Source organism: Cyrtonyx montezumae, unplaced genomic scaffold, assembly GCF_038088225.1.
Source record: "Cyrtonyx montezumae isolate F1298 unplaced genomic scaffold, pur_monq_1.0 scaffold_8, whole genome shotgun sequence".
NCBI classification, from domain to species: Eukaryota; Metazoa; Chordata; class Aves; order Galliformes; family Odontophoridae; genus Cyrtonyx; species Cyrtonyx montezumae.
This window is the reverse complement of record NW_027072089.1, coordinates 32,406,753-32,434,707: the sequence shown is the minus strand read 5'-3', so window position 1 is coordinate 32,434,707 and position 27,955 is coordinate 32,406,753. Positions and strand designations below refer to the sequence as shown.

At 38.7% G+C, this 27,955-nt stretch overlaps 1 protein-coding gene across 4 annotated transcripts in view; it reads right to left on the bottom strand.

Moving 5' to 3' along the window:
* The window catches only part of PDE7A (phosphodiesterase 7A), a 71,034-nt gene that overhangs the window by 38,874 nt on the left and 4,205 nt on the right, over positions 1-27,955 (bottom strand). The window contains exon 1 of one of the 4 annotated variants that reach the window (XM_065751758.1): positions 2,335-2,411. The exons of the other annotated variants lie outside the window; for them this stretch is intronic. Within the exon in view, the coding sequence (XP_065607830.1) occupies positions 2,335-2,394 (60 nt within the window). The 5' untranslated portion in view covers positions 2,395-2,411. Of the gene's footprint in view, positions 1-2,334; positions 2,412-27,955 lie in introns of those variants that run through there. 4 annotated transcript variants of the gene reach the window in all.

Genomic DNA, 27,955 nt, shown 5'->3' with positions numbered 1-27,955 from the left:
TGAAGTAATTGCTGGTCTCATTCCGCAACAGCAAGAAGAAATTTAAAGAGCTGTAGGCTTTCAAACTTCAGTATCTCCTATCCACATGAAACAATCTATACTTTCTGATGGGGTGCACAACTTTCCTTTTGCAACTCAGTTGTTTATTCAGACTCTGGAAAAAAAGCTAGAGGTCAGCAACACAGCCAGTCAGCTATTTTTTCCCTACTTGGCTTTTCTGCCGAAGATATTTGCTCAACAATAAGAGAGACTGTTCTCAGCAAGAGAAACTGAGAACAAGTTCAGAGAAGTTACGGTATTATGGTAACTGCAATTTGCTGATTGTGCTGGGCCTATGTACACCCTTGGAAACAATTTAACATTCTAAGACTGTTTTTCAGCAAGAAGGGCCTAGAATGACAAGCTAATTAGACTGGATTTCTTTTAATATTATTGGATTTCAGAAGCAAGACTGTCATTTAATGCAATTCTTATAATGATTTAGGTAATTAAAAATTCCTGAGTGCTCCACAAGATACCACCAGAGTTTCACTCAGTGAAGTACTGGTAAACGCTCCTAAAACCAACTAAGGAGTTGCCATTAACCAAAGGCAAGCCACTGCAAGACAGTCCTACAACAATTTTGTAAATAGTTCATTGAAGTTCAAAGCAGTCATTTTGAAAGTTTATCAGACTAGAGATATGAAAATATATTTAATTTCAGGAAGGCAATGCTGATCAGCAATAAGGTTAACTTTCTGCGTGTATGTATCAAATGTTTAAATGTGGCTACTTCAATATTTTCTGCCACATAAAGTTATTTCATATAAACATCAACCCAAGACTAACAGTGACGGACTGTTTCCTTTCCTCTTATCCACCTTAGAAGTATTGCAACTGGAATAATAATATTTCCCTGAAGTTCCATTATTTTAAAGACTTCAGGTTTTAACAGAAAGATACAAAACAAAAGCTTGAGAATGGATCAGAAAAGACAGCATATTCAGAAAAAGCATGTGATTTACCAAAGTGAAGAAAGAAAACCTTAATAAATTAAACTGGGATAATGGAAGGGTACAGAAGCAAAGAGAGGCAATCGGATGAGCACAACAAAATATATTTAAAAGAAATGACCACTGATGAGATTAAGATCATAACCAAAAGCAAGAGTTTTTAATTGTACCTGAAAGTACTACTATTCTCCCTTTAACAGAATCTTTGATCATAATTCTAAGTTAGACAAAACAAAAACAAACAAGCAAACAAAACCCAGTATGCCAGCATAACACAGATAACGTACTAAGCTAGCATGCCAGCAGTAGAACTTTGGAAACCAGAATCTACCTTCAACATAAATGAACGTTTATTAGTGTGTTGTGGCCTTTTTCTAGCAACTAAACCCATCCGCTTCAGCTTTAGTAAATCTGGAACTGCTTTGCTAATAGTGACTGATGGCTCAGAGACTTGACAAAGTTTGGTTTGACAACAAATTCAAACTCATATCTGTCAGATTCTCCTGCTGACTGTACACAATCATTAAAATTGAGGATTAATAAAAATATCCACCTGTATGAAGATGAAGGAACTTGTGATTTCCTTCCACTTCCCTCATTCTCTCCACTGATTCCAGCCCTCCTTCACAACACAAAACTTAACTGCATTACTTCTTTTGGAATTAATTTCAAGCTAGGCAGCAAACTGTGCTATAAAGCATCTGGTCTCAATTTCAGACACCAATTCCACCCCCATTTATTACCATCATATACATTATGCGAATACTTATTTTCCTTAGAACAATAGAGGAGGAACTCCTAATTTTGCCAAACATTAGCCCACATTTTTCTTAACACAAGCATCTGCAGCTGAAAGTCTACAAAGTGAGAGCAGTAGTCGGTATTTCACCTAAGCAAACAAAACTGGTATTTCCACTCCCCTAGCCCTGAAATCAACAACACAAAAAGGATATCCTGTCCAGGAAGCAAAACACTAATTTGAATTATTCTCACTATGTTTAAAATTGTTTTTCCTTATTTTCACCAACTCTTTAAAGTGCTGTAAAATTGAAGACCAGCAAACCAAACCCTGCCCTTTGGAAGGCATTTCAGATCACTTTTCAGTTTCCTAATTGGCATCGCTGCAAATATACCCTTCCCACTTGAAGCGAGGAACAAGTCATAAAATCATGTTTGAACACTTAAGAAATGCAATCTGAAGTTGTGAATGATGTATTTCCAAAACAGATTAGAGTTTAAAAAAAAAAGTAAAATAAGAACTTAAAGTTCTTAATGAGTTGTTTTCTCTCAGGCTACTACCTATAAAACTATTTAGTCAAACCGTAACAATAAAATGACCTACCTTAGAAGTAATCCATTTGATAAGGATCAGAGTTAAACACCAGACCGATGCAATTCCCATTGGAACACTCAAAAGATCCCAAGTGTAATCCCCTTCCTGACCCCGGTGGTGCCACAGGCTGAATGTTTCTGAGCCTGCAGGACCGCGTGCAGCAGGATGGGAGGAAGCGAGGCTGTGCTCAGCCCAGCAGCTGCAGGAGCACTGTCACCTGACAGCCCAGCAACATGGAAGTGCTGCCCCACACCTCCAGCCAAGTGCTCTGGATGACAAGATATGACAACCAAGGAACACGGGCAACATCAAAGCCTTATAACACCCACAGGATTTAGCACAGGACATTAAAAACCACAATTGTGCTTATTATAATATGTATTCTAAGGCAAGCAAAGCTTACGAGACTCAGGATCAGCCTATTACAAAACAGCAGTACCCCCGAGCTCTGGGTTCATTATACGAAGATCCTGTTTCCAACAGATTTCACACTCAGAAGGTCCCTTTACCTCTGCCACTTAGAGAACTACAATGAACTGAACTTCAAAACATATTTCAAGGACACTTTTGTAGCAAGCTAGTATGAATAATGTAATGAAAAAAGTTAATGCATTTAATACATCCAGTTGTTAAAACCAGTTGTGGTTCTCTGATCCTTTATGTCCACCCAAAATCGACTCATCCTTTATAAGAACCTTCACAGCTACCTATGCTTGTGCCTGAACTATGAACTAACACATTTTTTCAGCTCAGCATTCAAATAGATGAACTTGCCCCTCATGTCTTCTCCCACTCAGCCCTTTTCCAGGGTTGGCAAGTAGACTCATCTCCTTCAAGAGCACTGATAGAGCACCTTTTGCTCCTTCCCCTCCAATTGCCTCCGAATACCACTCAAACCAAAACCATAACCACGAACATGCAAAATGCACTATTTGGTACCTTGCATAATAAATACAAACCTTATCTAGAAGGATAAAATCCACCTAAAACATTATCTGTTGTGGATGTAGCTTTAGAAGCGTTACCATCTCCAAACACTTCACGTATTTTAAAATATCCTGACAAACAGTAATCACCAATCTGCTGTTAGCTAAAAAAATAAAATCAATAAATAGCATTAGGCTGCAACTGTATTATCAGTTTGACACAACCAGACCAGATAAGAACACAGTGACTGTGGACATCTTTATATCCATACTACAGGAAGCTGAGGAAATATACACGTATATTTAAGGCTACATCCAGCCAAATTTCCTGAATTGGACACTACCACAGGAGGGTAAAAGATGCCAAAATTCAAATGCTTCATAAGGCAAAATTTCTAACATAAAACAAATATTGCATACAAGCCAGCATCTAGTTCATCCCTTACCATCAGTTCAAAGCCACAAACGCATATGGTATTCCCTACAGCCTTTAAACAAACATCCCAATGACTTGAATTTAAAGTTAATTATATAAGGCATAGTAAATCCGCCTAAGCAAAAGCATATTCTGCTGTGTTCTACTACCATTTTATCTTTTGCTGAGTACACCTTCTCATGTAATTCCCTACTAATAATAGTAAGAAAATCACACACAAGATTTCATTAACAATAAAGCTGAAAGAGGGCCTCAGAACAGTTGTTACAAAGGTTCCACTAAAGAATTTGCTCAAGTTGTTGTCAGTTTGGTTTCATTTTGAAATGTCTGTAATACCAGATGAGCTTCTACCACTCTCCATGTACCTCTCCACTGATAGGCCATCATCATTTGTTAAGATCCAGTTTCTTCCATAAATGTTTCTAGGAATGTACAAGGCTCTTTTATTGCAAGGACCAAGTACAGCATTACAATTTTAATTGTATATTTGTAAATACTCATTTGTAACTACTACATCTACAGATGCTTCTTTAAACGCTTCTCACCCAAATAAAATAGAATAAATTCAGCAACACCTACAAGAAACTCAAAGTTGAAATAAATGCATTCTATTTCACATACATTATTGTGCTTGATACGATAATCCTGTCTAAATACATGAAACTATGCTGCATCTCTTCCTCCATTTATGTTTTTAATGCAGAATTTTGAAGTCTGTTGCAGATCACTCCTACTTTCCAGAGTGACCTGATTTCACAAGTGCATACTTGTACAGCCGGCCCAGAAATTAAATCTCTGTGGGGTCTCTGCCCTTCAAATGCCACCTCATCAAACAAGCACAGAAGAGTGACTTGTTGCACTTAGATTTGTAGGATACAGTCCTGTCTGGTCGATCACTTGTTCTGGACCAGACAGAGAACGTAACCACAGTAACGTTAACAAGAAATAAATATAGCAAAGGGATACACTTATAATTTACAAAGTCATAACACAAGAAAAAAGGTCTAAAGTAACTTCCTTCTTTTCTCTCCCCTTTTCTCCTCACCTCATCATCCATCATCTGTGATCTCTCTCACATCCTTCACTACAAGTAACATGGTAGTTTGAGAGAAGCATTCCTACAAAAGCAGCTACTGCTGCAGCCCAAGCTAACCACTGAATACCACACTCTAGGAAAATAGGTGGAAAATATCCCATTATTCTTATGGATAATGAGAATAAGTCTTCTAGAATTTCATAATACATAAACAGTGGCCAATTTTTATAAATGCTTATGCCTTAATTGAAAATGTGACCTAAGCTTTTTAATTTCAACTTCTTAATTAAAACATTTACCATACTGAAAGTGAGGCACATGATCTTGAATATTTTTATTATTAAGGCTACTTATCAGCTGGTGAGCAATGAGCAAACAGGAGAAATTAAAGTAGCAAAATTCACCTCCATTACCACACGTAAATAGACATTACTACCAAAGTCACTGCAATCAAACTCAAGAGGCTGGCTGATCTCAAAGCAAGGCTGACAACTCCAGAACTTGGCCTTCCAAAAGCCAAGGACAACTACCAGTCCAGAAGGCTGCTCTGTCTTTAAAAATGTTTTTAAGTTTCAGACATCTTCCGCTTCAGTCTTCAGTGAGCAAGAAAATATCAGTGAATGAACAGATTCCAATAACTTTTTATTTTTACACTGCCATGCTCATTCATCAGCTACCTTAACATATTATCAGGATCACCCCTTGTGCACTCAAGACACCGTTTCCAAAAAGTGTATGAGGTATCATATATTTTGGTGGACAAACAAATCTAAGTAAGCAGGCAACTCAACGCTGCATTTTTCTGATGGCTGTTTTTAGCTCATGCTCTTTTTTGCTCAATATCACATTTGCACAGGTTAACAAAAATGGCTCTGAGTAACACAGAGAAATGATTTGGCAAAAAAAATGCATCTCTGTTTAGCAGTGAATGCATTTTTAAGTTCTAAACGTCTAGAAATAAATCATTCCTAAAATGCCTCTTTGAACTAATTAGGATAAACTCTCAATTTAAACTCTTTCATATCACAAACTGTAATTAATATTACAGTCGTTTTTCCAATGTAGTGCATTTTTCACCTCTAGAAATACAAAGAATGTACTACTGGAAACTTAAAGCAGCTAAACTGGTTCATCTGTCACTGGACCAGTTTGTACCATGTAACCCTCATTCTTATATGAATACATGTAATCAAAGAACAGAAATCCTATAGCACAGTATTCTCATTTATTCTGGCTTCAATTTTCTGAGTCTATTTACTTACAATTGAATTTTAAGGGACATTAAAAAAAATAAAGTAGAAAAAACAGCATTTAAGAGTGAGAAAAGAAGATTCCCAGCAGAATCAGTGTGTGCCTGAAGTCTGTGACTAAAGCCTCAGTGACCTCTACTTTCATGCTGTAGAGGATAGGAGTACTTCAGTTGCTTAGAAGCTCTAGTGAGTACAAACTCTTCAGCAGATTTTTCTCCTTGATTTGGGACAGCTGGGGTCAAAGGAGAAAGATGGGAGGGCAGACAGCCATCACAAAATAAAACAGGTTAATGTACAGTTAAATGTATTATTATATTCATTTGCCATACTGTGCTATGGGGTATGAAATGCTCTACCTCAGTGTATTCTGTCTCAAAAAAAATCATTTCCAATATTGGTTTAAGTAATGCAAAGCAGGAGTTCATTTACTGCAGAAATGTCAGCAAGCACTGCCACATCTGTGTAAGCACTGCTCAGTCCTAATGCACAAAACTTCCACTGTGAATTCCCACTCCTGTTGAATCAAATCCACAGCCAAGTGAAGAATCGTGCTGCGTTTCAAGACTCGTTTAAGACACTTCCCCATTTTTTGCTTCCCCAAGTCTTACTTCCTTCCTACAAGCTTCATGAGGACTGCACAAAGGAAACAAGGGCTTTGTTTAAATCCACTGAACTTAGGTTTCTGCTTCTCCCCAGAGAAGAAATGATGGCAAGGAGCTCTACTCCACTTTACAAAGTGCTCTTTGGAAGAAATAACAAAAAAGTTAATTAAGAAGCTATTAAGATGACAGTCTACACGTATATATTTTCCATGTTCTATTTAGGAGAAACATGTTTTCCAACTGTCTGCAAAACAAAAGCTTATTACCTTGGACGGAGAACCACCTTAGTACAGTTGTACTCAACCAGGGCTGGTCTACATCCATTTGCATCTGTCTGCACCTGTTTGTGGATACTGGCATCTGCTGACTCACAAAAGGTCTATGGCACAGCAAGAAATTAGACTTTTTTCAGAGTACAAGATGAATGCTTTTGTCTATAACATAAGTGAGGAAAAAAGCAGTACAGTTATTAAAAGACAAGTGCTGTCAGGGCCTTCAGCTTCCAACCCAGTCACTCAAGACAGACTGCTCTGAAGGTGAAGCATCCAAAGGCCAAGCTTTAGCTGCTCTGAGTTACCGATCTACACTATCGAACACATCTTTGCACAGATTGAATGCTAGATTGGAAGCAAACTGAGAATCATTTCAATTTTAATATGCTTCACATTTTGCAAGTAACCTGGCTATGTAAGTGAAAGCAGATGAACAGTAACACGTGACAAAAAAAAGCTAACAGTGTTTTAGATACTGTAAGGAAACTGCTACATTCTATTTCTAAAGCATATCCCTTGAATGGCGAAAGACTGTAGAACTTGCCTGTCTTATATTTCTAGAAACCGAAATCCAAGATACTGAGGTTGTAATCTCACAGAAGGACAACATAAAAAAAATGTCAACATATCACAACACCAGAAAAGGAACATAAGGAAAAAAAACCAACAAAGTACAACCATAGTAGTTGCATCTTACTATAATCCTTCATAAAATACCTACAAAAGACACAAAACATAGAAGTCATCTGCCATTTAAGCCAAGTGCTTAAGCTGTGAAACGGGAACACAGGAAGCAGTCAGGGCCCCCGCGGACAGCAGCTGCGGGTCTGAATTTCCACAGGCACATTTGTTGAGCCCATGAGCACAAGGAGCAGAGCCAAGCAGTGCCACAAGTGGAGGCAGAAAGCCAAGGGGGCAGAGCACAATGAGAGCTGCTGCACTCTGCTCTTTGACTTGCTTCCTGGCTTCTCTCTCATTCAGAAACAAACAGACTGAATAAGAAACCCAGAGAGCTTCTCTGTGGATCCCAATCAATGGGTAGTCTCCCATTCTAGACTGCTTCTGTGTGGATCCCAATTGATAGGTAGTCTCCCATAACTACGTGGACTCCCTCAACATTATAAGCATCCACATGTACTAATCATCAAGTACTCATTTCTCCAGCATCACTAAAGGAAATGCTTCTAATAGCCCCATTCCATGCTTCAATTCGCTTCTTAGAAGGTATTAAGAGTCTACACTTTAAAATATTGGCATCTATTGAGACTCCTCGCTTTCCATTTATTATAACCATGTGTTTATTCAATGATTTTACATATATATATATATATTATTTTTTCTCTTTAATAGAATCTGAGAATGTTAAGGTCCCAACAGGAAAAAAGTCAAAATAGATTCAGCACTTCTTTAGGCACATAAACACTCATCAGTAAAGATCCAAAAATTTGGTAAACATGTAAAAAGTAGTAATAAAATCAACATTTCTGGTTCCTTATTAGCAATCATACAGAAACATAAAAATGCTACGTTGTAAAAAAAAAAAGATCAAGTTTAAAGGAGAAAGCTGAAAGTTTCAGATTAATATATTAAGCAGAGCTGGCAACAAAATATTCAGATGATTTATTTCAGAACAAAACTAACCTAGTTACATTTTTGATCATTTCCATTAAAACGCCAGAATGACTACGCAAGTCAAACACTGAAACTGGTTATTACAGTATGCTGTCACATCCACAAATCAGGATAGTATTTTAATAATATAATGGCATTACAAATGAAAAAAAAGAATAATTAACTGAAATAGTCACCACAGAGTTTATAAAGATTAAAGAGATTCAAAGCAAGATCATGCTGGCCACACTCAAGCATTTCATTAAAAAAGAGAATTGCTTAACTAAGAAGCGACATATGCTATCTGAAATACAAAAAAGGATAAAGTTACATTAGCTGACTACATTCAGCTTCTTTCACTTCAAAAATGTGACCTTCGAAGCTTGTGAAGAAAGTACAGTTAGAGTGTGCTACAATTATCTATGGAGAAAATTCTTCTGGAGACTCCTCCCACTAAACGCTTATTTCAGACCTTGCTGATGCACCGTATCCAAAACGCTTGCAGTTTTCCATGAGTTTTCCCAAGAACTAATTAAACCTACACCCATCCAGGCTAAGCTGACCAAATTCAAGTGAACTGGTTAAACAGACCCATGGCAGCTGAACTGGTTAAACTCAGAACAGCTCTAATGAGACTGAAAGCTGAAAGCCCTAACTTTCCCTAAGCCAGCTCAACACCTGCCATCGCAACCCCTCACTTTCTGGGCTACAATGCACTACTGCCAGCTTACCACCTTTTATTGAGCTACCCATACTTCTGCCGCCTTCTACTTCTACTATGGATGAAGTACTTCTTCCATACTTCTACCTACTCTTTGAATTTTCTTTTTCTGACCTGTAAGGGTTGCAAATTTCTTACAGGAAATCCATTAAAAACTTGTAAATAAAGTTTAATAATGGTGTTTTCGTGCAGTTGATGGATTTTATACACATCCAGACATTCTTAAAGCAGTCAACTGCACTAAAATAATATTCTGTTGGTGTGAGGGTGCCAACAACGCATGCGTGCAAAGATTTTTCATCATAGCTCTTTCTCTGCTTATTTCAGCATCTCACCCACTACAGATAAACCGTTAACAGAGAGCTTCTCACCAGTGCCTTGCCTGAGGTCTGCCACTCTTAAACTGCATTGGAGATGCTAACAAGATTCAGCCTTTTATTACAGAGAGGTCAGCGTAAAACGCTCTCTTGGATATGGAGAAAATTTGTTTGTTTTAAAAGCATCATTAAGGAAAGAGCTGACAAAGTAACAGCAGAATTACAAGCTCAAAGCTAGGCTAACCAAAAGAAGCCACATGAATGCAATCCCATATTAACTTAAAGGAGGTATGGAAACAGACATACAAAGAAAAGCACTCTATAAATATACTAATGAAATTTTGATACACTTCACAGCTGGTATACTGACATAGGAAAAAAGGTGAAAAGCTCAGATAAAGGGTTGGGGACCTGTTCAGCTACAGTTAATACCTATTTACAGCCTTCTCTTCAATACAATATACTTGTATTGTACAATACAATATACACAATTCTTACTCTACCACTTTACCGTATTTATAACATTCCAAGATCTCTCACAATTAAAAAAAACAACAAAGATTAAATAATCTTTTTTCAGGGATTTCACCTCTGAATGTAATACTCCTTTTTATTATTATTATTATTTTTAGGTAAAAAGATATTACGTTCATTCTGATTCTGTGATTGTCAGGCTTTGACATGAAACAGAAATTGAATTTTAGAATCTAGTATAAAAGAAGTCAGAAAGTAGGATTTAAAAGATCAACATTCCCAAAATTCAGTGCCAGTTATGCTGTTCCAAATACAATGCCTCCCACTTCATTATGTTGGCCCACAGTGTCAGAGGCGGGTGTTGGTGCGGCAGTAGAGGCTGAACCTTCCCACCAATATTCTGTTACATGATGTTGCTGTGTGACAGATGGCAGCAGAGGGGCAGTCTGACAAAATGACATCTCACATGGAAGTGTGTATGAAGCAAAGGTGTGGAAATTAATTCCTCCATGCAGAAAAAATGGCACCTATTGACATACATCAACCCTTGCTGAATGTTGATGGAACCCAAACAGTGGATGTGAGCACAGTGAGGTGGTGGGTGGTGTATTTCAGCAATGCCAACAGCAGGTCACCTCCACTGGTATAGATTTTTATGAGCGTAGCATGCAGGCTCTTGTTCATCACCGGTGAAAATGCATAACTAATGGTGGTGACTACCCTGAAATTACACTTTGTAGCTGAAAATTTGCTGTATCAAATAGCATTACTGTTCTCTTTGTACCTGTTGTAGTTTCCATGGAAATAAATAGGAGGCATTACTTTTGGCATAGCCTAAGTAGTTACTCCTGCAACGATAGTGGAGCAGAGGAAAATAAAAGCCACACAATTGTGACATTGTTTCCTAAAGAAGCAAGAATTGTAGCAGCACGAACAAGAATATTTATCTGTGAAGCTCCTTGCCACCCACTGGACACCTGTCAGTCTTGGCACCAGCCTTTCTGCGCCCATGTAAAGATTTTGCATGGCATAGCCCTCTCTTGACCAAATTAGGCTAACCTCATCTGCATTGACATCAGTGCCTATAATTTTGGAATCTCATCGACAGAAATAGCTTATCACAGGGCCTGGCATACAAATTAAGCATCTGTACGGGGCACACTGAACTTGTGAAAGTACTGAAAAGCTGTAGAGGAAAATCTTAGCATACACTTTTAAGTGACACCTAATCACAGCAACAGTTAGGTACTTCCCTATATAACATCTTTAACTAGTGTTAAAGATTGTCATGTAACCGACAACTCGCAACAACAGTTAGTTCATTCAGCACATTTGAAGGCTCCTAAAATTTCAGGTGTACAGAAATCACATGTAATTTTATTGCCAGATCCCAGTTTTGGTCTTTGGATTTGGTTTCATTAGTCAATCCCACTTTTGGTGAGAAGCCATTCCATCTTGCCATGGGATTACCTCCAGTATTAAACCTGTGCCGTGTGCCACAAGCTAAGATGCTATTAATTTTATAAACACTACAAGACTTAAGCACTGAGAGGAAAATGTAGTATATCAGATCACTGTGATTTCCTTATGAATGTATTACTCTAACATTATAGAAGGACTAAGAAAAGAAGCAGAATGCCAAGACAAATAAGCTACATAAGCAAAGCATTTGGAAAATGAGGGAAAAGAAAGAGAAGTAACATGCATGACTGTTGCCTATCTGCAGGCTCGGAGAGAAGCAGCAGCTCAGCACTGTCAGAGCTGGAAATGCTCATGGAGAGGCATACAGAAGCGTATGCACCGTTCCCCCAGAAAAGGAGGATCTGCTGTCAGTTACCGCTCCGCAGATGATGGAAGACAGGCTTTAATTATGCTGAGACTCACGTCTTTCTCACCTCCTGAGGAAATTTTAAGCCTTATGGAAATACAAGCACATAAAACTAAATATCAGAAGAACAATAGGAAACTCTAAAGTAATTCTTTCCTTTAAAATAGTTATTGAGTATGGATGTCATTGTTCCTGGAGAGAACAGGATGAGAAGCTCAGTGCCTACCTGATAAAGGCTTACCTGCAAAAACCAGGAAAAAATAGTCCAGCCTTTAGCTGAAGATCCTGGAGTGGTCCTTTCACACTTCTCTTGCCTTTATCTTATTGTTAAGGGAGAGATCAACTTGTCACATACAAGCCTTGTTTCTCATGCTGTAAATCAGTCTATCACCATTGCAATTACCCCACTTTCCTTCCTGTTTCCTATACAAAAATACAAGTTTTCCCTCATGCCTCTAACAAACATGTTGAACGTGTACAATCAAGTGACAAACTCTCATCCTACTGCTCCCTTTTTTTTCCATCATATTTCATCAAATAACACTGTAGGAGAATAGGAAAGGTATCATGCACATACTGTGGCTGACTCACCAGACTAGTTCAAGCCCTGCTGCACCCCATGCCAGAGAACTTCCCCTGGGAAGCCCTGGTGAAAAGCCCAGCTCCAGTCCTTCACTCACTTCCCAGATTGGTAATAGCAAAAAATTCTCAAAATCCTGAAAACTACAGATCTATTATTTTTCAACAGTGAATTTTTATTCTACTTTGAGAGAGATGAGTCTTTCTAGTAAATGATTTCTATTCACTTCAAGAAAATGTCAGACGTGCCCTTCCAGACAAGTGAAACATACTTTAGAAACTGTCCTGCACTGAAGAGTTTTCATGGCTATAAATTATTAGCCATCACAGTCAACTGTTTATAATCCATAGTTACGATGTCGTTAATTTTATGTCCCCTCTCTCCAGAAGAAAGGAGCTTAACTCTTACAACATACACTTTTTTTTTTAAATAGATCAAGAGTGAAATTACACACTGCTTCTTCAAGAGCTCTCAAGTCAATATATGCTCATAGGCTGGTGCTCCCATAATTAATTATAATTATTTATTTAAAAAGAAAAGTGAAAGGTCTGCCATGGCAACAGACCTCATGTATTGCCAAGTGCTCTAACTATGAAGGCAGAATTATAATTTTCTCAGTGGCTTCTCTAAAGCACTCATCAAAATTATCTAAGCATTTCACAAGTACTCATTTCAAAACCCCAGCCCAACACAAAGGTCACAGTCCAGACCTCAATCCTTCTGGGCACCCTATTTAAGATTGTTAGGATTGTATTCTTCCAGTTTTTAAATTACTATGTCCCTCCATAAGCACAGCTCCTCCCATAAGCAAATAATGTTATAATTAAATCTCTTTAACGCATCAATGTAAGGATGCTAATACAGACTGCAAATATAATCCAAATGCATATTTCCTAAATGTAGTGGTTTTTTTAAAAAATTACATCAACATGGGAAGAAAAATATTAGACCACAGGGTTGTTTTGTTTTAGGGAAAAAAAAAAGTACTATGGAAATTTCATTACATCATAACATACTTTACCCATATGACCAACCAAAGTCACAGACTAGATTAATCTCAAAGGCCATGTCAGCTGCTTTAAAATATAAACTAAATGCATCATTAGTCATGTTCTAATAACATAAAACAAAAAATTCAAAATCTGTTCCCAAAATTAACAGTTCAAAAAGGTTTCATACACAAGAAATGTTTAGAGGTAAATATACCCAGCATAAACTGTATTTGGAAGCACATTCACAAATGCAAAGCAGTCATGCTTAAACCAGTGAGTAGCAACTATTTACACAACGAAGTACCATACAAATAAAATTAGCTATGTACACCAATTTGTTTTTATCCTTCTCGTCCTGAACTACTTACACTTTTCCCTGCACAACTGGACTTCCTATAGTAGACTCGCTGCTTTCATTATCTATAAACCCAAAAGATAAACAAAAATCTTTAAAATTCTGAGGTTTATAAACTGTCCAAAGTTGCTTCCTCTAGGCAAAACTGTTCAACATAGAATGCCTGCTGAGTCCCAAGCATACAGTAACAGGAGCTAGGTGTGGACAGGGCATTAGCTGCAAAGCAATCTGCCCTTGGTGATGAGAGTAAGTTTTCAAGTGCACAGTTTGATCTGAAACATCTTTGACCCTGAAAACGTACACTGAGCAAAGCTTTGAACAGGTTAGCCACAAGAGCACAGCACAGCACTTGAGATACTTCTAAGAACCTATGCAATTATTACAATGAGACTAAACATCACTATAATTAAGTTTCCTTGTTTAATAAAAATAATTGTTTTAAAATCCACAGGTATAGAGCAGTTTATTAGACAAACTCAAATCATCAGATTATAGCTTGTGCTACTGGTAGAGGAGTACTATCCTAAGTACTTCGGGAATACCTTAACTGAGCCTGCTGTACTATCTGATATCATACATGCACGTGGGGTACTGCACACAGAGCTGGAGTGTGCCCAAACATCCACATTATTACGTCTTCCTTTTTCTCCCTTCTTCTGCAAAGCAGGTTTCAGTATAACATAAACCTTGGAGAAGGAGAAAGAAACCCTATGAAAAAGCTCAACTCTTCTGGTTCCAGCCCCCCAGCATGCTGTTACCTCACCTCCATTCAGCCACAAAACCCCTCAGCCTCTCATCACTTGTCTCCTCTACCCAAAAAATACAACATACTTATTTCTTTTCCTCAGCCATTTTATTACATCTGTATAAAATACACTCTGGCAAATTTACCTGATGGACTTCTTACATCCTTTTCCATCTAATGTCTATAGTTTGTTTTTTGTTGTTGTTTTTTGCAACAGTGAAATACTTTAGAATTTGAAGAAGAGTAGCGATTTGTAGAGCAGTCAACATTTAAAGAAAAAGGAAGGAATGTAAGAAACCCAGTGGACAGTGGGATTGAAACCACCTTCATTGCACTTGAAGTGACACTAAAAATGAGTTAGATTCAAGGGTTGGACCCTACGACCTTCATGGGCCCCTTCCAACTCAGGATGCTCTGCTATTCCACAAATATCAGAACTAATTATTTTTCTTTGTTCTTAATTTCGACAGGAAAACTTAGGGGGTTCGGCAAACAAGTTGAGACAATTCTCAAGGAACTGTACCTTTTTCCCTCCAATTCACAACTTGGTAAATTTGCTCAGTTTCACCTTTCACAGGTTTCATTGCCTGCCTTTTCCTTGCACTAGACTACACACTTCTAAAATATATACACAAGCATTGCTGAAGTACCACAAAGATCTATACAGCAGAGCTGCTCAGCTTCTCTCATCTTTGAGGTTTCATGCTGTGGAGAAACCTTTTCTTTATCAAGATCTCCAAAGTGCCCAGGAAATGTGACAGTAAGATAGTTTATTACCCAAGCATGTGAAAAGGGGAGGCTGAGGAAACCTACCTCAGGCTTGGAGTAAGACATAAGAGCTTCTCCTGAAATGAAAGGAGCAAGCTTCCTGAAGTAAGAAAAGTAAATTATTTGCAGGATCCAAAAGCAAAGGAGCAAATCCACACACAAATCTGTAAACTTACACAGCCCGTGCACTCTAACAGCAAACAACATCAACAGGCATTTTGCTAATTGCCAGCTGTAACTGTTAACTAACTGCAGGGAGCAGCTAGGCCCCCTGACACCCATCACCACAACAGATTAATTCAGAAGGAACTCAGGCTCCACAGCTCACATTAACAGGGAATCAAAGAAGAAAGCAGGCATGTTTTTGCTTCCCTCAACAAGCAGCAGGCAGACTATTTTTCCCTATCCTGTTTCCATTTTGGCATGTATATGCAATAGCACATCTGCTAACTTCACCAGTTTGGACAAAGTTCTTAAAATTAACCTGTCCAATTTCCATACGTTCATCAATCTGGACTGCCAGAGATCTGGAAATCCTTCAGAGAGCAACTTGGTATCACACAGAGAAAATCAGCACGTTCTGGGCACTGAGCTCATTTTCTATGATAAAGTCTGTTACAAACTCAGGGAGCTTATGAATATGGGAACAGCCTACACACATGCACTAAATCTGTGCGTGTCAAAGCCTGCTACACACGTGCAGAAGGCTCCTCAGATTCCTATCCACTTTCTCCAATGAAAACCAAGGAAAATATATACTAGGTGACTCATTTCCTCAGTGTGTACATGCATCATCAGTAGGTAAGAGACTGCTTTTTTTAAACTGCAGGTGTTGTCAAACCCCATCAGATCAAATCAACATCATACCAGTGGTGTCATTTGAAATGAAAGTAGTCCTCTGATGATCCCTTCCCATCTCTGATCTCAATGCATTCTCCTGAAAAAACTGGCAAAGAAAGGATGAAATCTGGTCTCCTTGGAAAAAAAAAAGCTTCTTGTGCCTATGGTCAAGACTGACGGGCGAGCTACCAAGGATCCAGCACTAAAAGCATCATCAGATAAGGAGTAAAAAGAAGTGATTAACTTGAAACAGTGTATGATGTCAACTGTTACACGGACTGATACCTCAAACTTTCCAAACAGCCAAGAACAGTAATATATCTAAATGGCATATCAATTCTGTAGTAATAATCAATGAAGTAACAGACTCATTATATCCGGTGATAAGAAAGGCTAATTCACTACAGTTTAATTTTCAACTAAATTGATGAAACTGCCTGAAGTATCTTGATTAAACATCTTCTAGATCTAGAAAATTTTTCTCGGGAATACTACCAATCTGTTGGTGAGTTCTTTTCCCCTCCTTACATTTTTGTCTAGATATCTCCACAGTATCAACAGCCTGCAATTTAATTTGTACACTGCAGTGTGTCAGATCACCAAACAGCAGATCTGTGTGATGGCTGTGAACCAAGGCTATATACCGGGTTCTGCACTGTGCTGGCAAAAGACAGCAGTGACTGTGATGGCAGTCAACGGAGCCACAATCATTAATCCACACAGTAAGTCTGCTGTAGAAGAAATGCAGTCTTGTACAGCAGATGCATAACAAGCCTAAGAAATTAACAGCAAAGACCTTTCCTTCTCCTGCTGCTGTTGAAAAAGCATATACTTAAAGACTCTTAGAAAGCCCTATCAAGGGATTGCTTTCAGGAATAGAAGTAACCCATGCCAAAACAGTACGATATAATGGCTAAGATGAAAACTTGGTAAAGCATATAAAAGCTGAACACCTAATAATCACCCTCCATTTTCATGACATTTTAAAGACACTACAAGTTTCACTTCCCTTTTTCCCATCAACAGGGGAACATCACGCAAAGTTAATTGTTACAGAGATACTAAGAACTTGGCCTTGAGCCTTAAGAGTTACTGAAAACATGTACTCTTTTAAAGAAAGCTGAAAACAGAGGAGATTAATACAAATAATGAGAAAGCATTCGTCTTAACTTTAATGCCCTCCACTAATATGAATAAAAGCCAGGGAACAAAAAAAGCACATGAATTCCAGGAGCTGCAACTGCGATGCTTCACTTATTGTACTCAAATGAAAGCAAGAGGATACAAAAATAATTTTTATACGCAGTGACGCACAAAGTGCATTTAATCAAATTATCTAAGTCAATACTATCCGCAAAATTATAACGAATTTAGCATACTTATATAACAATTGACTTTTAAGGAAATAACTTAATCAGCTCATGTGAACTTAAACTCTGACACAAAAATACATTCAGGCTGCAAGTGGAGTTGGTTACGTTTGTCAATACAGATAAAGTTTATGGAATGTTGCTCTGTAAGCTTTCAATACACAGCCCTGACAATATTCCAGGCAACACCACAGCAGCTGGAATTACCCATACCATCATTTATCTGTGGAAAGAAAAAAAAAGCCTATAAGTTCAGAGAAGAACAGTGCTGTATTTTGCCCTTAATCTTCATACCCTGAAACCAGTTAGCAGAAAGAGACATGATGTTGATGACATTCTGCAGGTTCCATCTTTTAGAAGGGAACTTCAGCACCAACCTCTTAAGCTTCCACTCTTCCTTCTCAGCTTCTTACAACTGCTGTTTCCTTGCCAATATATGAGGTACCACACATTCTTAACTAACTGACATCATTTCCAGAGACAAATCACCTTGATGGCTGGACAAAGCTGATTAAGAAGATAGAACAGCCATACCAGTTTTATCTGAATGTGTGGGAAGAACTGACATTGTTGCCAGCACATTTATGTAATATGGTTCCTGCAGATGTTCTAACACTTTCAGCTGTCAGCTGGCTTTGGAGATACACATCACAAAGCCAATGCAATTTACAGTAGAACCCTCCAGGTGGTGTCATGTAGATTTAAACAGGGTGAGACATCTTGAGAAACATGCTGGGATAACTACCTTATAGAACAGAAAGCCTAAAAAACCTCAATGACACAATCCACCATGGGGTAATTAGAATTAATTTGCACCCCATGGCCTCAAGGAGTGGCTCTTGACATACTTATAACTCCTTCATCATCTTCAGGAAGGCATTATTCTGCTATAATTTGATCCACGTTTACAAGACAATTTGAAGTCATCAACTAAAAAGTTCAGAATTCTGAACCTTTTCCATCCATCCATAATATTTTTAAAGCATTCATTCTAACACTTAAACAAGAAATGCACATGAAAGAGAGAACAAACCAGTTTTCCCTTTACCACTGGCATCAGAAAGCAGCAGGAGTTTGCACCTGGGAAACCCTCTGTACCCTCAGAAGGAGTCAAGGGACAAGACTACACCATGCACATTTTTGAAGACCTCTATGCAGGAACTCCTACCTTAAATACCTGGATAAAATATATCCACAATTAAAACCCACACACTATTTATTCTGTGTTCTTTTTGCTCTGTTGTTTGGTTTTTATTTGTTACAAGCACTGCTATATGTTTTAACTGTCTTACCTGTGTGCTCTAGAAATTCAAGACAGTAGGAGATTCAAACTTCAATCTATGCCATTTTGCAAGCTGATTATTGGCATTTGCACTGTGGAATGGTAAGAGCTAAAAATCACAGTCCTCACAGCTCTATTCACTAGCTAGCTTCATTTAAACACTAACAGAGAAAATTTAAAGCAAGTAGGCTTGGAAGTTCTTCAGACTCCCCTGAGCAGAAAACCTACTGAAAGCAATCAAGTCATCTGATATTTAATACCTGAAACATACTAATGAAGATGAATATTCAGGAAAAATAAATGCAATTCATTTAGCAGGTCAACAGCATTTTCATGTCCATGGAATACAAAGAAAGCATTTTATTTGGAAGTTTATCAACCAGAGATTCTTTCTCCAAGATTAAGAGGCAAATGTCATCAGGCTGCTTTCTGCCACAAAAAGCATGTCTAGTAGACAAAATATTCCATGACTACTCATGGACTCTTACAAAGGTGTTGGATAAATAAGTGTAGCATAAATTAGTTATTCTAAGAAAGAACTCTTTTCTCACAGCACTGCTTCTCACAAATAAGTATAAATGCATTAATTGAATTTAATGAAAATACATATACTAGTACAGGAGTGACAATTCAATTAAAAGTGGAAGCAACACCAAAAATTCAAAGCACTAATACCCACTGCAGTATCTGCACCAGTAATTTTGTATTTTTGTCCCTGGGCCCCAGCATGCATCATCATATCTTATTCTTACTTCTCATCTTGTACAGCCCCAGTTCTGAAAAGCATCAACACTGTGCTTCAGCTTTATTCCTTCAACTCTGACTAACTCCCTCAGTTACTAAGCATCTTAGCAGCCTTGATTTAAAAGATCCTTTTACTTCGAGAGCGCAAACTCTAACATGGCATAGTGTACCACAAGACCACCTCAAGGCAGCTTGCAATCAAGGGACAGGGCTTCTGAATCTGCTGGTGCTCAGCCTACTTCCATGCAGCACCTGTAGCCCTAGCTTGCATGCAAGCAACAGTCCTGGAGCTGAAACAAAGCAGCAGCATCTGATCCTTAAACTGGGAGCACCTAAGGTTCAGTCTGTGAGACAGCACTTCTGATCAGATGGATGCGAGGTAATTCAAAGCCAAAGCGGAGACCCCATGAGAGACCTGAAATGGTACCAGCAGAACCTAAGAACACAAAATCTGAAGAGAAAGACCTGCCTAACTGCCCTGCAGCATGATGGGCTACTATATGCTTTTTTGGCAACCAAGCAGGAGTCTTAATGCTAACCAGTGCCTTTTTTCCTGCCCTCACTGGAGATTTCTTTGCACTGTCCACAATGCCACACACTTCCCTGCAGGGAATCAGGGACACAGCAAAAAGCACCCCCACACAGGAAGCTCAGATGAAAGCATGCACCACTGTGGGACACCATACACGAGTACAAGTGTCCAGGGAAATCAACAACTTCTTCCTGCTTTTTTTTGAGGAACTGCTTCCTTTTTCCCTAAAGCAATGAAATCAGTGGAATTCAGAGAGCAGGGATCCACTCAAAACTTTATTGTATATTAATAAATACTCCATAATCCTCCCGTACATCCAATTCCTCTGTTTACCATAACTGCTTTCATTAGCACCTTTGGAGTAAAAGGAAATTCTGGGTCCTCACAAAAGGTCTGAGGGACTGTATCTGAGCCATGTTATGAGAGCAGGGCCACAAGTGAGGCAGTACACATAGAAAATGCAACAGATGAAACAGATGGAGATCGATGAGTGCATTAAACAAAAACGTACTGCTTTCACAACAAAAGTATGTTCTGCCATCAAGTAGTTCACATCAATTATCTAGCCATCTTTTCACAAGCAGAGCAAACCCCATAAGGGGCTGGTGGGATGAGCCTGGGCACAGCTCATAGCTTTTCCTAGTCCTCTGATCTCACAAATGTCACAAAGGGAATTTCAGGCAAGACCCTTACACAGCATCCCTTACAGCCAGCAACACTTCAAATGGGAGTCAATACGCTGATTGCTGCTGTTCCTTTTCTTCCATCATCTTCTATCACGACGCACTTATTTCCTGTGCATGAAGAGTTCCCAAATTCCCCTGTACACCAGCATGCCTACACAGGGCATCCCTGAAGGCACTGCCCCTAGGGTAAGACGGTTTCCATAAAGGCCCCTAGCAACCTACCCACAAATACCTCCATCAAATTGAATGGACTCACTGCAGGCTGGGATTTGAAATAATTCTGCCAATCAACATCATCAGCATGCCATACGTTCTTACTAAATTCAGCAGAAACCAAAGGCTAAACAACTGTACACACATGGAATGAGTCAATCCACATTCGTTTGGTTTGGCAACTCAGTATCACAGGGAATAGCTATTATGGCATGACTATACTTGGCCCAAGACGCACTTCAGGGCAACCTCTACAGACTCTGATGGAGATATACTACAGCCACAAATCCAGGAGGGGGAGGAAAAAAAATGAATAAAAAGGATAAATCAGTCACCTGACATCATCCTGAAGCAGCAACTTACAATGGCATAAAACCAATTTGCCTTTATCTCGGTTGTTCATTCCAACCAAGCACTACTAAATCCTCACTGCAAATGATAAAGGCCAGAAATCTAGTAAGCATAAGCTTGCTGTTCAGAAAAAACAAAAAGAAGGCAATAGGTCTTCCAGAAATGGGTGTTTTTACAATATAGCTTTGTCCTGTGACCTGTCAGATACAAGACAGCAACTTAGCAAATGGCAGGCTGAGTGCTGCTATCTTTTCTGAAGCTACGCAGCACCCACCATATACCATCATCTACTTATCACATTTTTATATACATATATTCAGACACACACTCACAAACCTTTTAAGTATTCTCAGCACTTCTCCAAAGACAAAAGAATGATTCTCCTGTTCTGACACATTTCATTTATAAGCTGTAACAACCACAGCCACTTTTCAGTACAAAGTGCAGAAAGGAAAGAAGCTTTCAGTTTCATGAGAAAATAACCTTTCATTTGTACATTATTTCTAAATGCAGTATTCATAAAAAAAATGGGGGGGGGGGGCTTTTATGTATTTCGCTAAGTCTATCATCCAAATTTCCAAATTGGGTGTTTTACTGTTTAAAAAAAATAAATACACACTCTTTAGATTTAATGTAGTCAGTCAAGCATTTGTTCAAAGGTTAATGATAGCCTACCTCTTAAAACATTCTTATTACCAAGTCTATCCAATATCCAAAAAGCACAGAAACGTGGCCTCATCTAATGAAGACAAAATTACAGATGTGGAAGTTATGCAAATACTAATGCATAAGAGCCACAGGGTGCAGGATGCCTTTTCAAAATTACTAAACAGCACAACACAAAGCATTAGTTGATTTGGATAACAATAAGGCATTTATTCATCCCACTCCTTTGGGGAGAAACTGAAACAATCACGCAGTGTCAGCTGCTCTGAACATTCTTCCAATGCTGTGCAGACAACTTGGGTCAATGCTGCCTCCAACTGCAGTTCCCATTCCTTCCCTTGCACCAACTCTCCTCCTCACACTCTACAGAAAGCCAAGCAGAGCAAAAGGGGCAGAAAAAAAGGAAGGGTTTTTGCAGCTTTAGCTCTGTGAACCAGCTCTCTGCAGGGTCAGAGGATTGCAAGAGTCAGCACAAGAGAAGGAGTAAGGATATGCAGATAGAAGCAACACTGCTACCTATACCGCATAATTAACAATGAGAGCCCTGAAATTAAGACTGCAGACATTAAATAAAACTGGCTTGTGAAAACAGAGAAATTCTGTTTAAAGTAATACCAGTTTCAAAAATACCCACGGTTCCAGTCAACATTCATCACCAAACACTAAGCTCAGCAGCAGAGAGCGTCCAACAGCACAGACTTAAAGAAACTGCCTCATTTTAAACGATGCATTAAATACAATAAATATTATGCTCAACTGCTAATATCTTATCTTGAGGAGCATTAGAAACAGAAATTCTGTAACATTTTCATCATTTCATTAAAAAACATACATAAGACGTATTCTTTAACTTATCGCCGTCTCCTGTCCCCCACTCAGATCCTCTGTCACATTAGCTATAAGAGAAAAAATTGACCTCTAGTTTCTCAAACTGGTTTCAGTAAAATCTGTTAGTTTGTTTTTAAAACACAGTCCCTTCCCTATGCTGTTAAAAATACAGCAGTATCCAAGAGAAAGGAAAAAAAAGTCTTAAACTTCATTAGTCATAATAGCCTTTCTTACTTATTCAACCAATCATGAATAATAACTTTTTGTCTAATTCTCTCAGATCATCCTTCCTAAAAAGCTCATGAAAATGGATTAGCATTGTAGTGCATGGATTACTTCACTTGAATTCTATTGTATCAGAAGGCAGTAGGGGAAAGATTTCAATCAAGGGCCTCTTACTAAGACACACAATATTCCTTCATGCCTCCTTAACCTGGAGGGCACTGGCAAAAATAATGCCAGAATATTACATGAACAAAAATAAAAAAAAAAAAAAAAAACCAAAACACCAAGGTAACCATAGCTTCAACCATTCAAACCCCCTTCAGGAGATGAAGCTTTTTTCCTCTTTAAAAGAGCTCAAGATTGCCAAGTACAAGTCCAACACATTCCATGCAAGAAAAACGTAAGGAATTTAGTACCTGCAATTTGCTATGTTTACTTTTGTCTTCTCTTACGGTAGGTTTGCTAAATTATCCCACTTTTTGTGGCAAGCTATAAATAGGATGACCACACTCAGGAGAAAAACAAGACCCTTCTTAAAGGAGGAAAAAGCAAATGAGAGAATTTTTTGCAAGTATTTGAGATACTATAGAATTCTCAAGGCAAAAAGCTCAAGTTCACTTTTTTTAATTCAGGCAATAGATAAAATTGTACCTTTCCCTCTGACAGACCTGTAGGCTAAATACTGCATGTTTTAACTGGACCAATCCATCATCATTGATTGAAATGACAAGCCTACCATCACAGCACTGAAAAAAGCAGTTCTGACTTCAAAACAAGAGAAATAACCCAAACAAGCCCCATGAAGTCCTTCCCCAGATCTTTCACTATAAGCAAGGATGTTAAAGGAAACTCCCCACATGTACTTCCATGACATTTTCCATTTAGCAGTTTCACACCATGTTTGCAGCTGTGGAAGAAATTATGGATGATTTTTTCTCCCCCAGACAGAAGGAAAAGCTTAGTTAATTCAGTCGCTGAAATCTACAGTCTAAAACTGTACAGTTAACAATCAAGGAAATGTAAGTATTCTAGATTTTCTGAGAGCTGATTAAGTGCATGCTTTTATCACCCCGAAGGAGAAACTGGGCACTACTGACAACACTCTCTTCCTCTACATAGCTCAAGAGATGACCAAATGCACAAGAACCTAGCTACACTGAAAGTCTTAGGGGTTTTTCCTTTTTAGGTCTTTTAACGGAAGTGCAAATTTATGACTGACTAAACATGAAACCTCCTCAGTACACCTTCAACTGCACCATCAACATATTAGCTACAAATAAAGCAAGACTGAATTCAGACAAGCATCACTGCCATGACAGATGTGGGCTCTGAACAGAAACTCCACTATTGGACTCTACTAGTAAAGCACTACGTTTGTAAGAATGCTCCGTTGCACTGATCTAGATTTATGAGTGTGTCTGTCAGGAAGTCACTTGCTTGTCAGCACCCCAACACAGTATCTCAGTTTCCAAAACAACTGAAGACAACCACGAGCAAAGGAAACTGAATGCAACTACGTTAAAACAGCCCAAACCAAGGCTGACCTACCAGCCCAAGTCCCAAGCTACCACCCATCATGATCTCCTTCCTCACAGTCTTGAAATAAACTCCTGTATCTTTTCCTGTTTCTTCTACCCTTGGGATAGAATTGATGGGCAGCACGTTGCGTTTCACATGTAATAAATATCCCATTTGACTAGTCAGTAGCCTCCAGCTGTGTTTGCTACAGGGAGATGAGGGGGAAGAAGACAGACTGCTCACAGAGCAAACAGTCTTTTTCTCTCCATGTATCTCATCTGGCAGCAAGAAGCAGGAGAAACAGTCAAGTCTTCTGCTGACACAGAGCTATTCTCATTATTCTCATTCCAGCACACTCTTCTTGATGTTCAGGCAGGCCTACTGCAGATTTTGGCTCTTTCACATTCCCAGTTAGAAGCAGAGAGGAATTTGCCCTCTACCTTGCAATGAAAAGCTGACTCTGGGAATGTGTTTAATTATAATTATTGTGGGAGTGCGGTTAGGAAGATAATAAATCAGATTGCTGGATCACAGGTGTACAAAGTGGGGGAAAGTGGGAAGAAAACAGGAGTTAGACTGCTGCAGTAGAAATAAAAAAAAATTCAGTGTGGGTGGGAGGAGGGCAGCAGAGGTGAGATAACAGCCACAAAAGTTATTCTAGACCAGAAAGAAAACAAAACATTTGGCTACAGATTTCTTACAGTACACCTAGGATATAAACATACAAATAAGCAATTCCCCAACTAGCTTTTAAATCCAGGTTTCTAGAACTGCGCTTTTATAATAAAATACTTTGTCTTTGGCAGGCTGCCCTGCTGGATTACGCTGGCTGCTTATTCACATTGCAGTTACTTGTTAATGACATAATCAGAGCAAATCAAGGAAAACTTCACATCTAATGAAACTCAAACTCTCCCAAGTTCTACTGAGGAATTTTGCGCATCATATTTAACAGGAATTAGAGAGGTCTCGGTTCAGCTCCAGGTCCCAGGCACATGCACATAAAGTCCTACGTGCATGTGCACACACACAAAGCATCTGCACTCACTCATATGAAATAGTTTTTTCAGCAGTGGAAGCAATTAATACAGAATTGAATGTTTTATTTAGCTTTGAGTGCACACAAAGGACTATTCAATGCTAAAAGTACTACTTAGCACAACTTTCAAAATTAAGATTAAACTCTTCTATTTTTTTAATCTGTGTGTTTGTGTGTTTACCCTGAATCCTGCATTTACAAGGAAAGGATAGTCTAAAAAACAGAGCACACCGCATTCCTTAAGTTATATCACAATGTATATGAATTTATCTTAGACACCCGACTGTACAGATTCACGTGCAGAAAGTATTGACTTGCACTAACAAAGACTTGCACAGTAAATGAGAACTAAATGAGTCGAGATTTTCTTTTTCCAGAAACGTGAAGCCAATCTAAGCTGTCAAATTACATCCTACCTGCATGCAAATTCAGTGAATTTTTAAGAAAGAAAACACAACATGCCTAGTCCACTCAGAAGGCGTCTCTTAAATGGGATCCATAACCTCGTAGTACCTAGAAATAGTCATGAATCAGGGAACCTCCTCGCTAGAAAGTGACCAAGCACACTCAGAAACTTACAGTTCAGCAAAAAACAAGTGGAAACTTGTAGAAACAAAGCCATGAGCAAAACGCAAGTCAGCAATAAGCCAGTGGTCATCAGCATGATGGGGGTACTGCTCTAACAAAGCACATTCTTACTACCAGCAGCAGGGTGCCTTCCTGACCCCGCAGGCTTTGCAGTCGGCAGGTGAACTGAAGAAATAAGGATTCCATCGTGGATGTCCCCAGCATCACCTTCTACATGCCACAGCAGCTGTAGCACAACAGAACCATCTGAAAATTGCATGATTTTAAGAGTTTTATTTTACCTCACAGTTGAATGTATTGCCACACTGAGTCAAAAATTAATCCAAGGCAGAACTTTTCTCCAGTAACCTAAGAAAGACTGACTTAACAAATGCAGGCTTTTAACAAAGCCTGCTGAAACAGACCTCCCAAACAAAGCATTTTTAACACAGCACTACATCACTACCTCATTAGCTCACAAATTACCTTGATTATTCATATACTAAACCTAAACTCTTGCAAAATTGTTTTATGCTTTCAAAAAATGAATTTTAAACATAAGGGGCACAGGATTGCAGTCGCTCCTTTCAAACCAATTCTCTTTCAAAAACAGCATCAGAAAGTTGAGGTTGATACAAAGCACAAAGTATTCTTTGCATATATGTTACACAATCCAGACAAAGAAGCAACAAAGAATTGACTTCTGGGGATCCAAGACAAACTAATTAATGAGGATTTAAAACTATTATTCTGCTTGGATCTTCCATGGCAATTATGGGCCATGAAATAAGCTGCTATGACCTTTTGCAAATGAAGGTACCAAGGCTGCTTTACATTCCAATGTATGAAAAAATTAATTGGTCATAAAACTCAGAAAGCATTTTAAAAAATGAACTGCCACATAAAATTACTGTTGTGCACAAAACCCCAATCTGAACTTGTCCATGCTGTGCAGAGCCAGAGTCAGTTTCTGCCTCTCATATGAATAGATGCAATCTCAGCAACCAGACACAATAAATACAAGATGAAGGGAATGGCAAGCATAGCAACAACACACAGAATTAATTCCAGAGGCTAGGAATCACAACATGAAAATTATTTCATTATTTTCACTTGTTAATTATTCATGCAGTAGAGATACGGGAAACAGTAGGAGAAAGCTAATAAAAGAGCAAGAGGCTGCAAAGCACTGATGGAGAGGATTGGAACCAAATGAAAGAAAAGTTATGAAAAACAGAGAACATGCAAAGAAAGGAGCTTGGGGTAAGTTCCACATTCGATTGCAGGCCCAACATAAGGCATTCCTTCTGTCTCCCCACTGCTCATTACTCCTGGTCTAGCACTGTGACATACTGCTTCCTCATTACTAACAGGCACCAACGATCATTTGTGAAGCTACACTATGAATCAGCAAGGGCTGAAAAATAACCTGATCAAAAAAAGAAGTTGACACAACCAAGAGGAAAATGCAGAAATGAGCAGCTCCAGGGAAAAAATAGGTCATGTCAACACTTCTCATCGCAAAGAGGTGTGACTGTGGGATTAAAGACCAACCAATGTCTATGTCCACACCATAAAAACACACCTATGTGTTCTAATGCCATACGCAGCACGGAATGTATTTGGATCTCACACCTGGTGTAGTGGACAAACACCACCAGTGTCAGAAAAAGTTGTCCAAGGCATTTGGTTGCTGCTGGAGAGCACATTTCTCAGAGGAAACACGTACCTGTCACTGAAGAACTGCATGGTGACACATACCTCCAGCTGCTCTTTCGGCTTTTTCTCCTGCTGTGTCCTCTAAGTCAAACTTCAGATTCCACACGCGTTACCTGCAGTCTATCGTTCAGACGCAT